Here is a 20,222-nt window from a genome sequence, read left to right as displayed (position 1 = left end):
TAAGGGGAGCGCCGCTTACGTTTCGCCTCCATTGTCCACGATCGTGATGGTAACCAGTCCAGTGGCCGGAACGACCTATCGTCCGTGCCCCGGGACGCGACTCAAGACAGTACATACGCGGATGTGCTGCGCGTTCTGTCAGAGCCGGAACCGTGGAACAACGGGGGCATAAGCTAGCTAGTTATGTAGCAGCAGGCAGCCCGGCAGGCGGGTGATGATTTTGAGCTCCCGCGCGAAGAGGACATCCCATTACTCATTGTCGGGGGGAGGTAAGGAAAAAAGTAACTCAAATGTAAAAAGGTATAACATCGGCGAAACGGTAGAGAGAAACGAAATGAAAAATAAACACAAACGAAAGTGAACAGAAACAGTGAACGAGGAAGGACCATACGTGGGGTCCATATGAAACACAACACAAGAGAACAAAACAGAGCAAAAGAAAAAAAAACACAGTTTTAGGATCGTAAATGGTCTTTTCTTGTTTCTTTTTCGCTCGAATTTTTGCGACGAATTTGCTGCTCTCATGGTTTTGTGTTGAGTGCGTCTTTTTTTGGCTTTTTATAGCACCACCACCAACCACCACCGCCACTGCGATGTTGTCTCGCGACCAACGAAGCCCATATTTAGCTAGTAATGTTGCGCTTGCACAAATCAAAAGCCTGGATTCCGGTCCTACAAGGAGCAGGGGCAGCGGCAGTGACGGCGGCGGCGGTTGGCTTTTAAAAATCTTTTACATAATTCTTTGTCTTTTTGGGCTGTTGTTGTTGTGTCTGTTTGCCTGGTGCAATTAGTATGTTCAGGTATGCTTGATTCACAGCTTGCTGGTAATAGAATCGCTAAACCGCGCTTGCTTGCCGGCCGTTACATTCATTCCTGTTTCTAGTATTCTGATGGTAGTCGCGCGCATATATCCTCTGGCCCTAGTCTCTCCGGAGAGTATCATCATGATCGTAGCGAAGCCAATGAATTGGTTCGAAGCTGTACTAACACTACGGTAGCGGTGGCGATCATGCTGCTAACTGCAGGCGCAACGACGACGAAGACGATGCTGTGCACAAGGACGAGGGCGGTCGCGATGGTGTCGACCAGCAGCTGGCGGATTTGCTGACCGTGCGGCGACGCTACGGCGATCGCGCGCCGGCCATCGATGCCACCACTTTTCCTCCGAAATGCTTTGCGATGGTGGTAAAATAAATTAGTTACCGATGAAAACAGTGACAGTGAGGGCGATGGTTTGAGGGAGAAAGTGCAGCCGGTGCCCGTGGCCGCCCGGTCCGTCCGGTCGACATTGCCGACGGCAGCCGGATAGGGCGGAGCGGAGCGTGCTGCACCACTTCCCCTGGTTGACGACGACGATGAGTGGCGTTTTAAATTATTACAATTATAAGTGTTATCAGTAGTAGCATGGTTAAGTGGTAGTTTATCATTAATATTAATTCTTAGATTATTATTTAATAATAATAATAGTGAATGATTTTTCTTCAGCCACGCCATTACCACCGACTCGTCGTCCCGTTCGCGATCAGCATCATCTTCGTAATCATCATAATTATTATCTTCTAATAATAACGTAGAGAATTGGATATCCTTTCTTATGGCTGTTGTTGTTGCTGCTGCTGCTGCTGCTGCTGCTGTTGTTGTTAGTACTGCTAGCTCATACTCATATTCCTCTGCTTCTACTACTAGTGACGGGTGTTGCTGTGTCTCTAGTTATTTCTTCTTCTGGGCCTTTTCGGCGGCCTTCGTTACTTTACCACCGGAAGCCTCCTTAAAGTTGACCGACTTGATGACGCCGACGGCCACCGTCTGACGCATGTCGCGCACGGCGAAGCGGCCGAGCGGCGGGAACTCCTGGAAGCTTTCGACGCACAGCGGCTTGCTTGGCACCAGGTTGACGATCGCAGCGTCACCGGACTTGATCGACTTCGGGTTCTCCTCGGTCACCTTGCCGGAACGGCGATCGCACTTCTCCTTGATTTCCGCAAACTTGCACGCAATGTGAGCGGTGTGGCAATCGAGCACCGGCGTGTAGCCGTTGCAGATCTGGCCCGGATGATTCAGCACGATGACCTGCAAGGGAAGACAGACGGAGGGAGGCTTCGTTAACAACACGTGGAACATGTATTTTGGACATGAAAGATGATTACATGGCTGATTAATGGTCGCCTGCGATGAGACCACTCCAGGATTTGGCGATGTGTGCTACGGACCTTGGGAATGAAGAGCGCTGCAAGCTCCAGTGTGCAAATGATTAACCGAAAGGTCACCCATCCAGACGGTGAACTTATCAGCCAAAGCCACGAAACGTGACGTAAGTGTTAACCGATGGTACCAGTGCGAGACGCTAGTGCGAGAGTTTTGACTGTTTCCAAGATTAGTTCGACACTGGTTTTCTTGCAGATTACTCTAATCGGCAATCAACGGGACCCCCAGTTGTGCCAAAAAAGAAGACAAACAACTCCAAAAACCGTGAACTGCACCGACCACATTATCAACAATTTTGATATTGGGCCACCCCACAGTGATAGGGATATTACGAAATAATGTGCTCTATCTCCGGGTTGCTTGAAGCAGGAAGTAAATCGTGGCAGCCTTTACAAAACCACGTTTCTAGCTGCTACACCACGGTGTACTCATTACTGTTCGCACAGGCGTGCGCTGCAAGCCGATATTTTTGTCCACGACGTCAATGGACTTTGTCGGATACTAACAATGGCTGGCATTTATTTTTCCCTTTTTACGTTTTCTACGACGCAGTGTAAAATTACATCCAAAATTAGACATCTCCATTTTGGCTGCTGACGTTTGCGCGTTTCACTTGCACGCTGTTTTGCGCATACGAGCAGTTAATTAGCAGTTGAAAAAAAAGAACAAAAAAATAAACTATCTCCCTATGGTATTTGTGCATCTTCTTCCTTACCTGAGCGGTGAAATCGGAGGCACCCTTCGGTGGGCTAGCCTTGGAGTCACCGGCAACGTAGCCACGGCGCAGCTCCTTCACCGACACGTTCTTCACGTTGAAGCCAACGTTGTCACCGGGCAGAGCCTCGGCCAGTGCCTCGTGGTGCATCTCCACGGACTTTACCTCAGTGGTGATGTTGACCGGGGCGAATACAACCACCATACCTGCGGGAAAGAGGTTAAACATTAAACAGTGTTTTAAACATTTTGACATCAAACCAACGATGTGGGGCCACACTTACCTGGCTTGAGAACGCCGGTTTCAACACGACCGACCGGTACCGTACCGATACCGCCGATTTTGTAGACGTCCTGCAGCGGCAGACGAAGCGCCTTGTCGGTTGGGCGCGACGGCGGCAGAATGTTGTCCAGGGCTTCGATGAGCGTCTTGCCCTCAGCCTTGCCCTCCTTGCGCTCCACGGCCCATCCCTTGAACCACGGCATCTTGTCCGACGGTTCGAGCATGTTGTCACCGTGCCAGCCCGAGATCGGCACAAACGCAACCGAAGCCGGGTTGTAGCCGATCTTCTTGATGTACGACGACACCTCCTTCTTGATTTCCTCGTAGCGCGCCTCATGGTACGGCGGATCGGTCGAGTCCATCTTGTTCACGCCGACGATCAGCTGCTTGACGCCGAGCGTGAAGGCCAGCAGGGCGTGCTCGCGGGTCTGGCCGTTCTTGGAGATGCCGGCCTCGAACTCGCCGGTACCGGCGGCAACGATCAGCACGGCACAGTCCGCCTGGGACGTACCGGTGATCATGTTCTTGATGAAATCGCGATGGCCAGGGGCGTCGATGATCGTCACGTAGTACTTGGACGTTTCGAACTTCCACAGCGCGATATCGATGGTAATACCACGCTCACGCTCCGCCTTCAGCTTGTCCAGCACCCACGCGTACTTGAACGAGCCCTTGCCCATTTCCTGCGCCTCCTTCTCGAACTTCTCAATCGTACGCTTGTCGATACCGCCGCACTTGTAGATCAGATGGCCGGTGGTGGTCGACTTACCAGAGTCGACGTGACCGATGACGACGATGTTAATATGAGTCTTCTCCTTTCCCATTTTGCTGCCGTTTACGGGTTCTGCTACTGCTGGCTCAAAACAAAATCCAACTAAAACTCGCTCTCTCTCTCTCTAGACGCTTCCTATTCCTTTAGCAATATCCGTTTTCTTTTGCTTTGTGTCTTGCTGATGCCGGGTTAAAAGGGGGACACCAAACGCTCGCTCACTCGTACGATTTGCCGAAAATCTACAATTGAAATGTAAGAAAGAACACCGCCATATTACTATTTTTGCTGGACAACGTTCTCATATAAAGATTTTGAAGATTTTGAGAGAAATTTTACAGAATTGTTCCACAAATTGTTTACAAATTCACACATAGCTATCCCTATGGTCGGACCTTTTCTTCCTCCTCACATTTGATGTGCTTAAACCGGGCCGTAATCTGCTTCGACTGGACCATCAGTATCCAGCAGACGTAGGACATTAGAATCACGTGAAAGATCCTCATCTTGATCTGGCCCAATACTACCCTCTCTAACACTCTCAACCCCACCCACAGCCCTGCGCACTTGGACAGTTTCGATTTCTTCTGAACGTGATGGCAAACACCCGAAGGCTTCCAGCAAACAGGCGACTTCCCAATGCCAACGAGTCTGCGAGGTGGTGCGCGTTCCTTCGCACAGAATGAACAATTCTAGACTGATCGCGATCATCACAGACTGGCGCTTGATATGGGTCCGGCCCGAAAAAGCGCATTCCTGTCGGGTTCAACGTTGCTTCGCGCTATCGCAACGCGAACGTATGCGTAAAGTCTGAGCAGCGGCCGGGAGTGAGAGTTTAAAAAAAGATGCCTTTGAAAATACGGAATGATTGTCACGATGTTGCGTTACTGACACTCCCTACAGCAGTGTGTCTGTTCAATCGAGGTCAATTTGAACGATTTTAAACGGTTTAGTTAGCTTTCGGGTGTATGAGAATTAAGTTTTTTTTCATAAATGTTTATTTGAAGCATACTGGGAGGAGTATTGATTTCATAAGACCACTATTAGAAAGATTTGAACACATTTTTTGCTGAGAAACCTACCGTTTCGCTAAATTTGAATTATTTGCTTATCGGGGAATCAATCTTTGCTGTTGCTCTTATGCATAGTCAAAAAAAATAAATAAATAAATAAAATAAAATAAACAACGGGTCATTCCAGCATCTTAGGCAGAATGATTGTACATTTTGTTGAAAACAAGCTGACATAATGCCTTTCATCATGAAATGAGTAAAGCATTTAACGTCACATATAAGTCGCTTATTGGGAGATTTTTCAAACCTTCTCTAGACTATGTTTATAAACGAATTGTTTACCACACATTTAGCGATTTTCGGTGCCAAATTCGAGAGATTATTAACCTTACAATGATTATGGCCCAGCCCTGACGCGTTACCAGTTGCGACCGGTTAAATTCTATGTGATACTGGTTTTCTTAATCCTTGCTGTAGCGCAAGCAAGCAAGCCGAAAACATGTTTTGATGAATTCCAGCAAAAAAAACTAAGTAGTATCATTATATAAAATGTTCCTATCATGCAACACTAATTCAATTTCTGTTTTTTATGTTGTATTTAAACACAAAGAACGTGTAAATCACTTGCAGGGGGGGCAAATGTATTAACGCATGTTATAGATTTCGCTAATAAATAAACTTTAAACCAATAAATAAATTTAAAAAAAAACTATCTAAAAAATCTATAGTTTTATATGAAGAAAATGTATTTGAATAATCTAAACAATTGATTATTTCATTACTAAAGAAATATTCATATTATATTAATGCCAGCAATATCTTTATATTAAAAATAAATTACTACACAGCTGGGAAAAGTAAAACGTTATACATTATTGTACAATTATCAAAAGTGATGTAAACCAAAACATATAGTTCCCATATCCTTACTCGCAGAACCCATCAAGGATATGCTCAAAGATAGTCTTACACTCTCCCACTCTTGCACACTCTCTCTCGCTCTCCCTTTCTTTTTCTCCCTCTCTCACCCGATGTGTCTATCAGCAAGGCAATAAAAATCGATATACAACATTTTCCGTGATGTGCATGCTCGCTAATGGTCACCACCAGCGATAAGCTTCCTCCCACACACGATGGAGACGCCCGGTGCTGGACAATTGACACGTGTGTGATTGGAAATGTTCATATCAGTAGTATTTTTAACAGACAAATAAGTTCGATTCGACCGACGTAGTCGCTTTTCGTATCGAGATTGTATAAGAATGTGGCCTTTCTCCTGACCCACACCAGCGAGGAAAGAGTTGGCGGAGGTCGTGGTGAAAGAGAACTCTACAAGAAGCGCACTCTGGATGACGCTCATGCGCATGGACCTGATGATGATGATGACTACGTGTGGGGGAGAATTAGGTTTTCTGTGGTTCTGAACAAACAGTAAGTACAACTAATTTAATATACTTTGAAGTAAAACGGAACGCTTTCTGTGGGCAAAGTTCCTTTTTCCAAAACTGTGGAAAAATAAACAAATAATCTTCATTATGTCCAATACGTAATTAATGCGATTAAGTCGATAAAACTGAGATCGCCATCTTTTGTCGGGTGCCATGCCCATGTTGGAGCAACAATTGTTGGGTTTTGAAAAAACTAAATATTTTATGAAACATGAAACATTCAGCAACAGCAAAGTGTCTCGTACTAATGCAGCAAGACTGCGCTTCAAATATGAACACATTTAATGTACCCAATGGACACCGGCATTTAATTTTCACAGAGAGCCGCCTAGAGTTGAAGAGAGTGCAATGTGATTTTACTACCCGTTGGATATTGATTTTTGCCGCTACGTACATTGGTGTGTTATAAAATTGAGCACGGTTGTCAACCAAGCTCGCCGTGGTATCCAAGTCAGCCATGTTTTATGCGTTACTCATACGGGATGTTAAAAAAGATTTCAAAAGAATATTGAAGGAACTTTCTTATTCAAGAAATACATGTTACTGTTATTAATTATTGGAATCGAACAATATTCCAAGAAATAACGTTCTAACTTAATAACGACATTGAATCCAACGTCGAGTTTCGCGATACACGAGACCCGGCAAACGGTGCTGTGATCTGTGATGCTCTCTTCTATCCCAATCCCGGCAGACATCTTGCTTTTCACAGCGTGCTCGCACAATTTGACGAAAGACAGAAGCAGAAATCTTTATCCGTCAACCTGTGCTCTTGCCGTTCGTCCGCAACCAACCGCCCCTTGTACCACCACTCCCTCCCCTCCCCCCTCCTCTTCATTTCGCACACGCCTCCCAGTGCCGTCTTTTGCAATTTCGCGTACCGAGAGACATTGTCTCCCGCTGGCGTGACACGTCGGTGTGTATAAATATAGAAAAGCACATTTTCCACTCATCAGCCACGAGGTGGAACGTTTCGCGAAAACCTAACCTAAAATTTACGGGCCGCAGAACGGCCCACATCCACCAGGACCGCACAAACCATGTGGGCCGGGCGGACCGGCTAGTTTCGGCTAAGGCTGCACCTCAATATGCAAATATGTTCAATAGGGGAAAAAAAACCTTCGAGACTACTACTTACAAAGTGCCACTCTTCCCAAATGCACAACCGGTAAGATCAAAGACGACACACTTACACGCACAGAAACACAAATCCTGCCTCTTTCAGGGCTGCAAACTGTTCCGGAATGAGAAAGGACGAAACTGCACCAGCGCACGTTCGCTTTCAATCGTGGCGACGAACTGAGCTCTGCTGGGCTCCAGCCGAGGTTTTCACAAGTTTCCTCTTCGCTGAGCAAATTGCAAGGTTAGCTAGTGCGTTCCCGCTCGCACATACCTGCTGGCAGGCGGTGTGTCTGGGGGCCGTTTTTCCCCCAACGGCTAGAGCTATCCTTTTCTAACATTTCACGTTGCCCCGGCGCGATAGCAGCGACTTGAAATGGATTTCAACTGCCGTCTAGATGGTTTCTCGATCAAACAACACCAGCACCCACCCTGTGCGGGGCAACTGCACGTTGCAGAAACGCAAAGAACGTCATTTGCGATGGTGAAATAGTTTTCACCAGATAGCATGTCATGCTTTTCCGTCCCATCCATACCGCAGCCGCAAATGGTACCGGGGGGTATTGGTGGGAGTGTGCACACATGGACACTAGTGCAATATATCAGCAGAAAAAAGGATTTTCCTCGAATTAAAACACACACACACACACACGGAGACACAAATTAAAATATGCTGTCCGCTAAATGTAGGGATGGTGTGGAGTTTTTTTTTTGTTTGTTTGGAAAATCCAGCAACACTTTATACAGCTGCCGCCGGCTGCAAGTGTGGGCACCGTGCCAGGACTGGTCACACCAGGTTCCGGCACATGCAGAAACCGGCAGGCATTGCAACACCTTCCGCAACGCCACAGCACAAAATTTCTACCATTCGATGGCGTTAAATCCGCCACCGGCACAACGGATTCTCACGGTTTAGCACAGTGTTTAGTAGCCGTTCCGTGGGTTTTCCGTGGGTAGGCCGATGATTTTCCAGAAATTTTCACAAACCTTTCACAAATCTGCAGGAGCACACAGAAAAACGTTCCACTTACCACGAGCACAAAGGAGTGAAAGGCCGAATTTTCACACGGCGTTCAGAACATGCGCGACCAACGTGACGAATGAACCCGCTCTCCACCGAGTGGGGGAGGAACAAGCAGCGGGTGTTCATCCGCAAATTCATCTTCGCCCCGAAACCGCACATCAGGGCGAAGGACGGTCGTTGTCAGTTTAAACGTCCGCTCAACATATGTTTTGGAATTTTGCACACATTTGTTAGGACGATTGCCATTTCATTTCAAGGATTTCGATAGCATGGAATTGGTTCATGCGGGTTTAATAAAAACTGCAAAATATTTAAAATTACAGTTGCTATTTAGCATTTATGTTATTTGTGTATATATAAAAAGTAATAGATAAACCAATGTTCACTTACTTTTATTAGGAACTATTAAACGGTGGCGCTGGTTGACGATTTTCATTTAATTTTTTCTCAAATTTTCCCATTGAAACAGATCTAACGCACCGAAAACACTTCACTTTCCTGTTCCTGTAAAGTATAAACACGATCTCGCTAGATCAAATCAATCATTGGTGTTCATTTGCACGTCTTTCAGTTCTGGGCGTTTATGCTTGGTTACGCTCTTTACGTCAAATAGTCGCACGCAACGGAACGAGACAGCATAAGACAGCATAACACAAACCCAGCGCCCAGACAGATAAAGTGCTATGAATATATCTTACCCACCGGCCTTGCCCGCCTCCCTCACAGTTCCGTTCCCCGCAGGCCGGAGCACGGGCCACACACACAGTGAACACGCGAGGCGATAAAATTGCGCATGAGGAGTTTTCGCTACCACGGCTGTGCAGGTTCCCGATCCCGCAACGAAAAAGGAAATGGATGAATGCCATTTTCGCACATGCCAATTTGCTGAGATTTCTCTGTGCACGAGACCCGTTTTGCACGTTTCTTTCATTGCTTCATTTAAAGAGCCTCTCCGGAGCGGGAGAGAGGCGGTTATTTTTGCGAGTCCGTGATGAACACGCGCGCGATCGTACGCATGAAGTACGAGTGGTGAGATCTCGTTTGTACCTGTTTGTTTTAAATGTCTGTTTTGTATAGTTTTTATTGCACCTTCAAGAAATGTTCTACCTAATCTGTCCTTATTTCAAACAGAGTGCAAAAGCTAGCTATAGTAAAGCGCTAACAACCAAATTGTACAGCACAATAAACGTTAACTCATTATTTTACCAAGGACACAATGCATTTAGAGAAATTGGAATCGAATCGGGATACTCTGGGTATATTACGGCATACAGAGAAATGTAGTTCGTAGGTAGTAAGTTGCAATAATTCATTAAAACCATATTGATAACATACTATAACCGCTCCTTCCTAAACACGCTCTAGAGTTCAGTGCAATTGCCGATAAAGAGTGAGAATATAGGAATAAAATTGCAATCGGTTTCTTTCCACCCTTTAAACCTTACCAAATTCGGACGGGATAATCGAAAGGCAAAATGCTTCAATCGATTTTACAGTGGGGAGGATAGGGGTACAAACTGCCGTAGGAACTATCTAACAAGTACGGGATAAAGGTTTAACACTCTTCTACTATAAAACCAGGAATGGAACCAGATGGGGGCATAATATTCGATGCACTTTTAACTCCACAACAAACCCGTCCATCCACGGGCACTAGGATCAGAACCTACGAGGAAGAGAATAAAAAAAACAAGCGTCATTACAATCAATCCATAGCTTTATCATGGCGAGTTAACGTACCTTTGGCAACGTTCTGCAATTTTTGTGTCTCCTCGGGACTAAGCTTAAGTATCGTGTTTAGAACCGGCACCAGCCTAGACCGTTCGTCTCCATTGCTTAATGTTACAAACTGTCAGGAACAAACGGATGGAATTAGTATGCAATCTTGCTATGTACCAAACACACAGTTGCACCAAAACCTACCTTGAATATCACATTTTTTAAATACTCCGAATTGTGTACATGCGCCTCCCGCTCGATCGAGCGCTGCTGCCGTCGGACCTCCTCCTTTAGCAGCTCGTTCAGCTGTGTTAGCTTGGCGAGATCCTGCTCCGCTTCCGCCAGCACCGCGGTCAAATGGCGTACCCTGCTTTCCTGCTTGCTAAGTTGCTCCTTCGTGTGCTGCAGTTCGACCGTTGGCGACGAATCCCTACCGAACAGGAGGCCCTGGTGCTGCTGCAGCTCATGCTCCCCATCCGTCATAGCAACCGATGCCGTATCGTCGAATGACGTGTTTAGCAGCTCATCCAGCGGAATCACGTCACGACCGCTACGACCGAGACGGGACGAGGTAGAAAGCTTGCGGCGCAGTGTGCCAACCGGACCGCCAGCCGCACCCAAGCCGGTGCTTTCCGAGCCTTCGCCATCTTCCCGTTCCATTAGCAGCAGATTGATGCGCTGTTCATCGGTGAAGGTGGCACGATTTGCACCACTTCCCCCTGGCCCTAGCAGTAGGCTTTGCAGATTGTTGTTGTTCAGCAGCGTGCTACGCCCGGCGACCGATGATAAACTGTCCAGCGTAGCCTCGGGCCGGCTGCGTAAGGTTTGCTGCAGCTGTTGCAATTCCCGGGAATGGGTTTCCTGCTGCTCTTCGAGCTGCTTCTTGTAGCACTGGACCAGCGTTTCATTCTGAATGCGCTGCGTTTTAAGGGCTTCCTGGTGGTCCGAGCTTTGTTTGCGTGATTCTTCCATCAGCGAGTCAATGTGCAGCCGGTTCTCTTCAAGCAATGCCAACAGCTCCTTGCACCGAGCCTGCGTGCGGTCTCGTTCATTTTTCAACTCGTCATTGCTGCGCGACAGGTCGCTTATTTGCTTGGCCAGCGCTTGTTGCTTGCCCTCGACCGCATCCAGCGAACGCTGCAGCTGGCTCACTTCCTCTTCCAGCTCCTTCTCGCGGCTGCTGTCCTTGTTCTGATTCTGGCGCAGTACGGATTGGGCGCGTATTTTGTAGCTCGCAAATTCAGTCCGCACATCATCCAGCTCTTGCTGCTTCCCGACCAGGTCCTTTCTTAATTCGCTTAGCTCATCTTCCAGGGCGACGTTGCGCTTGAGCAGTGAATTCTTTTCCACTTCCAGCGAACCACAGGTCTTTTCCTTGTCTGCCGCTATCTGTTCCAGTTCGACGCGATTGTTTTCAACCTTCTGCTTCAACCGATCGTGCTCGTCGCGAAGCTCCTCCAACTGATCACTGAGCTCTATGCGCTGATGTTCGCTTTGACGCAGTTTGCCCTGCTGGGCGTCCACCTCTTGCTTGAGCTCGCGGGAATGCTTTTGCTGCGCTTCCAAGCCTTCCTCCAGTATGGTCAGCTGCTGCTTCAGACTCTTCATCGTACGTTCCTGCACATCGATCGTGCCTTCCAGCTCTTTCACCAACGTTTTCTTCGCCTCCAGCTTCGTGTTTAGCTCGGCCAACGATCGCTCGTACGCTTCCATTTCAAGCGTCAACACGTTCGCCTTCTTCACTGCCAGCTTGGACCGCTCCAGCTCCGAGCGTAGCTCTTTCTGCTGTTCCGCCCCTTCGGCAATTTCCTTTTCCTTTGCTTTCAGCGAGGACTTTAATCGTTGATTTTCAGCGTCGATTTCCTTCTTCGCCAGCTGGAATGCTTCCTTTTCCCGCTTTAGGTTTTGGATCTGTGTTTGATACTCACGGATAGCTGTTTCCAGAGCGCTTCGGTCTTTGCTCGTGCCTTCCACGTCTTTCTGCACCTGCTCCAGCGTGGTCAGGTCGATAGATTTTTGCTCCAGTTCCGAGCGCAGTTTTGCCATCTCCTGTGTCATACCGTCGAGCTGGTCTTGCAAACGATCATTTTCCGATTGCAGTGTTTGCACATTTTTATTCATTGCTTGTACCGATGAATCCGAAGTGATGGTGGCGCTATTCGGAGCAGCGGACGTCTCTTTTTCATACTTTTGCAACAGCACCGTCTGTTCGGCTACCTTCTTTTTAAGCTTCACCGCCAGCGACCGGAGCTTAATGTACTTCTCCTCGAAGCTTTCGTCGATCTCCCGCAACCGTGCCACATCTTCGACGCGCGAAATCGTTGACGTCGACATGACGTCACTTTGCGCATCGAAGCTAACGTTGGAGCGATTGATGGCGGTCGCTAGCTCATCGCGCTGTCGCTCCAATTCTGCCTCCTTTTCCGCGACCGTGCTTTGCAGCTGCTCAATTTGTTGCTTCAAAGGTTGCATATCGACCGTTTCGGCACGGGACAGCTTGTCTTGAAGTTCGGCTATTTTGGAAAGCTGCAAGTTTATAACCTCTCCACGGTCTTTCAGCATTTCGTTGATCTCCTTCAACTCGGATAGCAATTCGCCGTTCTCCGTCTTCAGCCGGTCGCAACTTTCCGACAGGGTAGTGATTTGTTCTTGAAGCTTTTGCACCTGGGACTGCCTTTTATCTACCAACTTATTATCGTTTTGCTGGAGTCTAGTCTTTAATTCTGCCAGCTCTTTTGCAAAACGTTCCTTTTCTTGCTCCAATTCCACTATGCTGTTACTCTTGGTCTGCAAATCTACCGTCAACTGTTGACACTTCTCATCGTTGTCGGCGCGAGCTTGTTTCGCCTCATCTAGCAGGCGAGTCTTTTCCGACAAAAGTTCCTCCAGTTCGAGCATTCTGGATTCGGTTTCCTGCTCAAGGCGCTTGCAGCGTTCCTGGCTTTGTTTGAACTTGCCAATGCTGCCCTTCAGCTTCTCGGCCAGCTGTGCCAGTTGTGCTTCTAGGTTTTGATTTTCCACTATCAGCTTCTGCATTACCTGCTGGTTTTCCTCTGCCATCTTTGAGGCTTGTGCCTGTAGTTCACCTTCCAGCGAGACGATTTTCTTCGCCAATCCTTCCTTTTCCCGCTCCATATCAGCCAGTGTTTGTGAAGTCTCGCTTAGCTGCTTCTGTAGGGCGACCAATTTTTCACCACCTTCAGTCGACATCGATTCTAATGCTTCTTGCAGGCGATGATTTTCCCTTTGCATTTCGCTCAACTTACTAGTTAGGCTCTCAACATTTTCCTCCAAAGTATGCTGCACCTTATCGTGATGCTCTAACTGTTGTGTTTGCTTTTGAAGTTCTTCTTGTAGTTGCTTTTCTTGCTGCTCAAATGCGCTAGTTTGTTGTTTGTACTGATCCACCTGTGTACTGAGGCTTCTTTGCGATTCCATACTTTCGGTTAGCACTTCTTCCTGCGCTAGAATCTTTGCTTTTAACTCAACAATAGTCTGCTTACATACTTCAAGGTCCGTGCGAAGACTCTCCTTCTCTTCGGAATCGGTTTGTAATTTGGCTTCTTGCGCTGCCAGTTCCGACTGTTTATCCACTTCCATCGAAGCAAGCGAGGAGTTCAAACGTTCTATTTCCGCTCGCAATTCTTCAACCTGCGTTTCATTACTTTCTCCGTCAGTGTTGCCGTCGTCAGTTTGATCCCGTGCAGTTAGCGAACCATTTTCGATTTCACGCATTAGTTCCGACACTTTACGTTCCAGAGCATCGTTCTTCTCGCGCAGCCCTTTCTGTAGCTCCTCGTGCTGTCCAACTTTTTCTTCCAGATTGCTCTTTTCCAGCTCGAGCAGGCGTATTTTCTCAAACAAAACGTTTGATGCGTTTACCAAATCTTTCTGCCACTTCGGTACCTGGTCAGAGTACTCTTTGACCGTTTTCAGTAGAATCTTTCGATCGGACTTTAGCAGTAGCAGCTTTGCGTTAATTTCCTGCACCTTTGCTTTGTACAGCTTTAGCTTGCGGATCAATTTCTCTTCCCGCGGTGTATGAGCTGAATCGCCCAGCACAGTTTGGCTGCCCTTGAGCTTGATCAGTTCCTGTTCGAGTGCTATTCGTTCCTTTTCAAGATTAGAATTTTCCTCCCGCAGCTCGGCAAACTGTTCCGCTGAGCAGGTTGTAGCATCCCGTTCCAGCAGGGCAAGCTTTTCCTTCAACTGATCCATCTCTAGGCGCATCGTTTTGGTTTGCTGTTCGTGCGCGGATACTTCATCTGCCAGCTGGGCTTTCAGTTTCGTCATTTGCTTCTCTAGCTCGTCCACTTTCATCGTTGCTTGCAGCTTTTGGTCCATGTACGAGTCGGCCACCTCTTGCATGGCCTTGATGCACTCCTTATCGGCATTTTTCTGTGTTTCGAAATGACCAAGCTGTTCCTTAAGGCGGCGGTTCTCCTCTTGACACTCTAAAAGCAAGATAATTGCGTTAAAAGTAATCAAACCGCAAGGTCACGAAGCGTGTTCTATGTTACCATCTTTAGCTTGCTTCGCTTTTTGTGCTATTCCCAGCAGACCTTTGCACTTTTTCACCAGATCGTCTCGGCTTAGATTATCGAACGGGCTGGGCTTCCGTCCAGAATCCTGCGGAAAAAAGCGGGTCATCAAGCGTTCTATTATTGCGTGACATCAGCAGCTGAGCAAATAATATCATGAATCGTAGAATTATCACCTGGTCCGAGCTTTGACTAGTGTTCATGGTTTCGGTATTTAGGCACTATTTAGTAGGTGAACAAACGTGTAGTTCAAGCTTGTCTACTTTTAAGATACATAATAGTTAAGTCAACGTGTGAAGATAACGCAAGAAATATAGTAAAACTTGAATTTCGTTGCGACGGAATCACGAAAATAGAATCACTTTCTCAGAATTTGCCAACTTTATTATTTTGATTACGCTGACGGGTCGTGTCAAACCGACGGCAAATGTCAATGGGTCGATAATGTGCAAAATCGATCGCGTGGAAGACAATTGGTTCATATTATTTTGTGGATCTGTATTTGATGAAAGATGCATTTTAGAACACATTGATAAGAGAAATGAGTTATTAATCGGTCTTTTTCAGAATTATTTCATACCATTTTATTTTTTATCTGTTTTCCACATTAAATTTTCATTCCAATCATCGAACTGCGCAAGTTTTGCGCACGAGTGTAGCAAAGTTTATCTGCCCGTGCTGTCAACATGGATTGTTTTGTAAACATTGCAGGCCGCCGAACAAAATAAAATAATTGCCGGTACGATTTCGCTCGGATATCAGCAGCATTTTAAAGGTTTTCGTTAAATCATTATACCTTCCCTTTCGAAATGTTCAGCACACAGGAACGTTTGAAGCGCAAAACTCCTGCGGGAGGAATAAATCGAAGAGCGTACCTGTGCCTGCTGGTAGATGAGTATTACGAAACGTCCAACTTAGGTAAAACCCCAACGCATCTCACAATCTCTTATCATTTCCTAAAAATATGTTTTTCCACTATTTCAGAAGCGCAACAGCAAGTGACTGCCAATTTAGCAAACTTTGCGTACGATCCGATCAATTGGACATTTCTGCGCGAAGCAAAAGCACACGAGCTATTTTACGATATCGTTCAGCAGTCCACGGGAAGCGTAGTGGACCGGCTGCTTCTTTTGCATGCAATCGTAGGGCTGGCAAACATTTCCCTCGACCCAGCGATTGCAGAATTTATCGTTCGAAGCAACGGATACGACCAGCTTAGAGCGCTGCTGGAGAAATATCAAACCGACTGTGAGATTGTTTGCAACGCGCTAACGTGCTATTCTTTCCTGCTGAATGATACCAGCACTGACCAGTTGAAGAAGGACAAAGGTTTGGTGCATTTGTTAGAACGTTTTAAGCAGTCAGGAAATCCACGAATTACCAATCTTGCTACCGTACTTGTGGCCGATCTTCAGTAGCACTATGCACGGGCCTAGGCTAGTGCGATGGATGAGCGCCACAAGCGCCCGAGTGCAACCTACGGTGGGGACGGTGTTCCGTTTGACGAGAACATTTCGCGAGACCGATGTTAAACAGTTTGTCGCTCTAACCGGTGACAGCAATCCAATCCACGTGTCGGCGATGAACGACTGTGAGCGCAAAGAGCAGCTGTTCGTGAATGGAGCCTTCCTGAATGGCGTCATTGCGGGAATCATTGGTTCCAACTTTCCAGGCTTCGTGGTGACGACGCAGAACTTTCGCTTCCCGAACCGTTGCCAGCTAGACAAGGAGGTGCAGTTCAGTGTCACGGTGGAGGAAATGCGGAAAATTGTAACTGTTTCGTACGAAAGCAAACAAAGCGATCACGTTGTTTTCGAGGGCATTGCGAAACTGTTTGCGGTGCGGAAATGAAAACAGTTAGCGTAAAATAACAATGTGAATGCTACTTTTTTGCTGAATGAAGCATCTCCGAAGGGAGCATATTGCAGGAATGATGTAACGGCCAGATTTACAGCTTGTACTGGATACTGGCTTGAAGTGGACTATTTTGGGTAGTTTAATCAAACAAACAACAATAAAGTATGTTGACCAAGTAAACTCCTTTCCTCTCGTCTGCAGACGACGTCGCAACTTTTCCTCTATACGTTGATGTAAAAAACCACCGTATTAGCTCACGTGTAGTTTGCCACGCTCAGTTACTGTTAGATTACCGCCCGAAATGGATACACCAAGGAAACGTTCTACCCTGCTCCGACTGCTTACCATCCTCGTCCTGATACGAGCGGCCACGGGTGGAAAGTACTCCCGGTTTCGACTAGCTGACGTGCAGCGCAATTCAGCCACCAATGTGCCGTGCACTTGTGCCATCTTTCTCACCGGGCAGTTTAACCGCTTCAATCGCACGGAACAGCCGAAAGGAAATCCTGGAATACAGCTGGAGCTGATGCAGCACTTCCCCTGCACCGCTGCGGGCAACAAGCAGTGTGCGAACAAATGTTTGGACTCGATCGTGAAGCATCTGCACAACTCGCAGAACGTCATCTGCGCCACCATTGATCGGGACTGCTTCCGGGAGCGAGCCTACCTGTTCTACCAAAACTGTGCGCCCCGCTGGGTGAACAGTAACCTCTCGGCGGGCAAGGAGTTCTGCTGCCAGAATGACAAACCGATGCGATGCAACCTGATGGCGGAGCTGATACGGCAATCGTTGCTGGAAAACGAGGCCACCAACAACGGCACCACCAGCAGCGGAAGTTCCGACGAGCAAAGCACAGCCAACCGGTGATATATCTTAAATAAATAGCGCACACATCACTACAGTACAGACGTTTGAGTTGTTCTTCCTCACATCATCCCTTGCTCGTCGCGGACGCCGGGGACAGGGGCTGATCTTTTATTCCCGATGCTTTTTTGCAGAAAGATGCGTTCGTACAACCGAATGCGCCAACGCACGTTCCGGAGGCGATAGATAACAGCTTAGAACTGGATCATCTGTCCCTTGCGCTTCTTGTCACCGCCGAGCTCGAAGTGTTTGCAGCGCTTCAGTGGGGTCTGTTTGCGGTACTTGCACTCGACACATTCCATACGCAGCACGATTTTCTTGGTGGTCTTGGCCTGGTGGGGTTTGGAAGAGGAAAAGCACGGAACGGTGAGTGTGAGTGTGTGAGAGCGAACGTGTCTTTGGCGCGGAACAACCCCACAACGGTTCGCCGGTCTGCTTACCTTCTTCCTGAAGATGGGCTTGGTTTGACCACCGAAACCCTTCTGTTTACGATCGTAACGACGACGACCCTGGGCAGCCTGTCGTTCCTTGGACTTCTTGTACTGCGTCACCTTGTGCACGCGGTGAACCTTGCACTTTTTGCAGTACGTACGGCGCTGCTTCGGTACGTTTACCTGCAGAGGACAGAGGATAGAGGAACGGTGGATCACAAACCGATTAGTATAGGCGCACAACATAACCTTAGAATCCCGCACACACACAAATCGGTGCCAGTAAACATCGTTTCTAATTCATCGTTCGAACGTCCGTTTCACCGAACGCCTTCATTTCGGGCACTTGCGGAATGGTTGGCTTGGCCATTGCATAGCAATTGCACCATCAATAACGCGTAAAGGGCAAAAATATCGCGAAATTTAGCCATCACGTACCATTTTGGATGTTCTCGTCGATTCAGTCACAAACGAAAAGAGGAAGCACAGAGCAAGCGGTAAACGTCAGTCGTCCAGCGACAGATGACAGAACGCCTGTTTCCGGGATTGACAATTTGCAAGAAAATTCGAAATATCGGATGAACATTCAAGCAAGCGTTCGAAGATGTATTCGAGGGTGAATTCGAACATGATTCAAAATGAACGTTTTGAGAGATGTGATAGGGGAATACGTTACGATTTTCCTCAATTTATTCACTGTATGCTTCTTTTACTCAATCCAACGATAAAACAAGCAATTTAATTTTGTTTCTATATAATGGCAAAGATGTTTTAACAGAATTGTATGCCTAGAACAGAAAAAAATATTGAATATGTAAAGCACCCCAACAAAACTTTCAAACACACACTGTGTCGTCCTTTGTAATAAAACATGCTAGACCAACAATTGCAGCGCGCTGAATAGTGGAAATCGGACACCAATCAACTGTTCCCATCAGCTAAAGTGAAACACTTGTAGCTGGGGAATTGCTTTCCCGGTTTGTCAGATTTTACCCCGACTCGAACACGGGAACACTTGGCCATTTAGCACTCGGGAGGAGAGTGAATGTCACCGCGAGACACCGCATCAAATATCCATAAGACCACCTTTATTGCCGACTCATTACCGTAATGTCCTCCGTTGGTGGTAATCGTCAACCCGTCGGTAAGCAATCACTGCTTGGATCAGTCCATGTGTCCTGCGCTTCTTATCGTCCACTTCTTCCCATAATTTTGAACCACACATACACCGACACACACACACGGAGACAAATATACTCACACTTTTACATCTGGCCTGAATATCCAGTCGCTGGCGCCTCGCTTACACCCTCTCCCTCTTGCACCACCTTTCCCTGATCGCCGACCGTTTGCTGTACCGTTCGTCCGTTTCCATTCCGTTTCCTTTTTGGAGGACAACCATGCGCGCACTCCTTCGGGGCCGATCGGTTGCGGTACGCAAAACTGGAGAGCGTCTTCTTCGCACATAAATTGTCATTTTATGGTTTTGATTGGAGTAGAAATTTTTTATTTACTCCAAACACACCGCAATCACCACCCCGGTGTGAGTCCACAACCCCCCATTGCCTCCTCAATTCCTTCCATATTTTCCTGGCTTGTTTGTGCTGGACATTCTCCAATATCACGCTCACTCTCTTTCCCCCCTTGGTGCCATGTTGCCCATCCCTGGCTTCTTTCCCCCATTAACCTGGGTGTCCCTGTGTGTGATGGTGGTGGTAGCTCTCCAAATGCTCCGTTGAATGTTGGATTACATTAAATTTTACCTTTTTCCTCTTCTTCTTCTTCTTCTTCTTCTTCTTCTTCTTCTTGCTCTTCCACTTCCAGTACTCAGTGCAAATTGGTATGGAACCGGGCAAACCGAACGATCGTCCTTACCGATGCCACACAACTGCCCATTGCCATCGTCATTGCCGTCGATTCCTCCGCACAAAACCACACCACCACCTGGGATGATGGTGCGCACCGGACGAGGACGGGGGCAGAAAGGAGGGAAAGATAAATAAAATAAAACCTTACCCCTCTTCAAATGATACTTCATCCCTGGACCACTTCTGGGAATGGGTCTGACGCAACGATCGAGCGAACGAGAGGAAGCGAGCGAGCGAGCGAGCGACCCACCACTCCTTATCACGGCGAGGGGTTCGTTCTCAGTTTCCTCGCCTCGGTTCTCCGATTCCGTTGCTGATTCCGTTGTTTATTTTATTATTTCTCCCTTCCGACCCTCTACTTGCCCG

General features: G+C 47.3%; 3 protein-coding genes across 11 annotated transcripts; 1 reads left to right on the top strand and 2 right to left on the bottom strand.

Moving 5' to 3' along the window:
• Positions 1 to 773: 773 nt before the first annotated feature.
• Positions 774 to 15,205, bottom strand: LOC121591064 (elongation factor 1-alpha 1-like). 9 transcript variants are annotated; one of them, XM_041911423.1, is made up of 8 exons: positions 15,012 to 15,205; positions 14,815 to 14,923; positions 10,499 to 14,748; positions 10,316 to 10,424; positions 9,274 to 10,241; positions 8,966 to 9,103; positions 8,539 to 8,875; positions 4,142 to 4,213 (listed from the first exon to the last, which is right to left on the bottom strand). In XM_041911423.1, the coding sequence occupies exons 1-5, from the start codon at positions 15,036 to 15,038 to the stop codon at positions 10,195 to 10,197; spliced, it is 4,542 nt and encodes a 1,513-aa protein (XP_041767357.1). In that variant the 5' UTR covers positions 15,039 to 15,205; the 3' UTR covers positions 4,142 to 4,213; positions 8,539 to 8,875; positions 8,966 to 9,103; positions 9,274 to 10,194. The 9 variants fall into 9 exon arrangements, with proteins under 9 accessions (XP_041767362.1, XP_041767361.1, XP_041767357.1 ...); XM_041911422.1 differs by having other exon boundaries at positions 8,966 to 9,079; XM_041911425.1 differs by having other exon boundaries at positions 9,278 to 10,241.
• Positions 15,206 to 15,969: 764 nt separating this feature from the next.
• On the top strand, positions 15,970 to 17,560 carry LOC121590763. Its single transcript, XM_041910725.1, has 3 exons — positions 15,970 to 15,977; positions 16,197 to 16,685; positions 17,008 to 17,560. The coding sequence occupies exons 1-3, from the start codon at positions 15,970 to 15,972 to the stop codon at positions 17,558 to 17,560; spliced, it is 1,050 nt and encodes a 349-aa protein (XP_041766659.1).
• Positions 17,561 to 17,609: 49 nt separating this feature from the next.
• On the bottom strand, positions 17,610 to 18,525 carry LOC121589751 (60S ribosomal protein L44). Its single transcript, XM_041908863.1, has 3 exons — positions 18,427 to 18,525; positions 17,998 to 18,171; positions 17,610 to 17,889 (listed from the first exon to the last, which is right to left on the bottom strand). Exons 1-3 carry the CDS (start codon positions 18,427 to 18,429, stop codon positions 17,752 to 17,754), a joined length of 315 nt encoding a protein of 104 aa, XP_041764797.1. The 5' UTR covers positions 18,430 to 18,525; the 3' UTR covers positions 17,610 to 17,751.
• Positions 18,526 to 20,222: the final 1,697 nt, after the last annotated feature.

The sequence above is a fragment of the Anopheles merus genome, chromosome 2R, assembly GCF_017562075.2.
Source record: "Anopheles merus strain MAF chromosome 2R, AmerM5.1, whole genome shotgun sequence".
NCBI classification, from domain to species: domain Eukaryota; kingdom Metazoa; phylum Arthropoda; class Insecta; order Diptera; family Culicidae; genus Anopheles; species Anopheles merus.
Note: the sequence above shows the minus strand (reverse complement) of the source record. Positions and strands in the feature narration are given on the sequence as shown.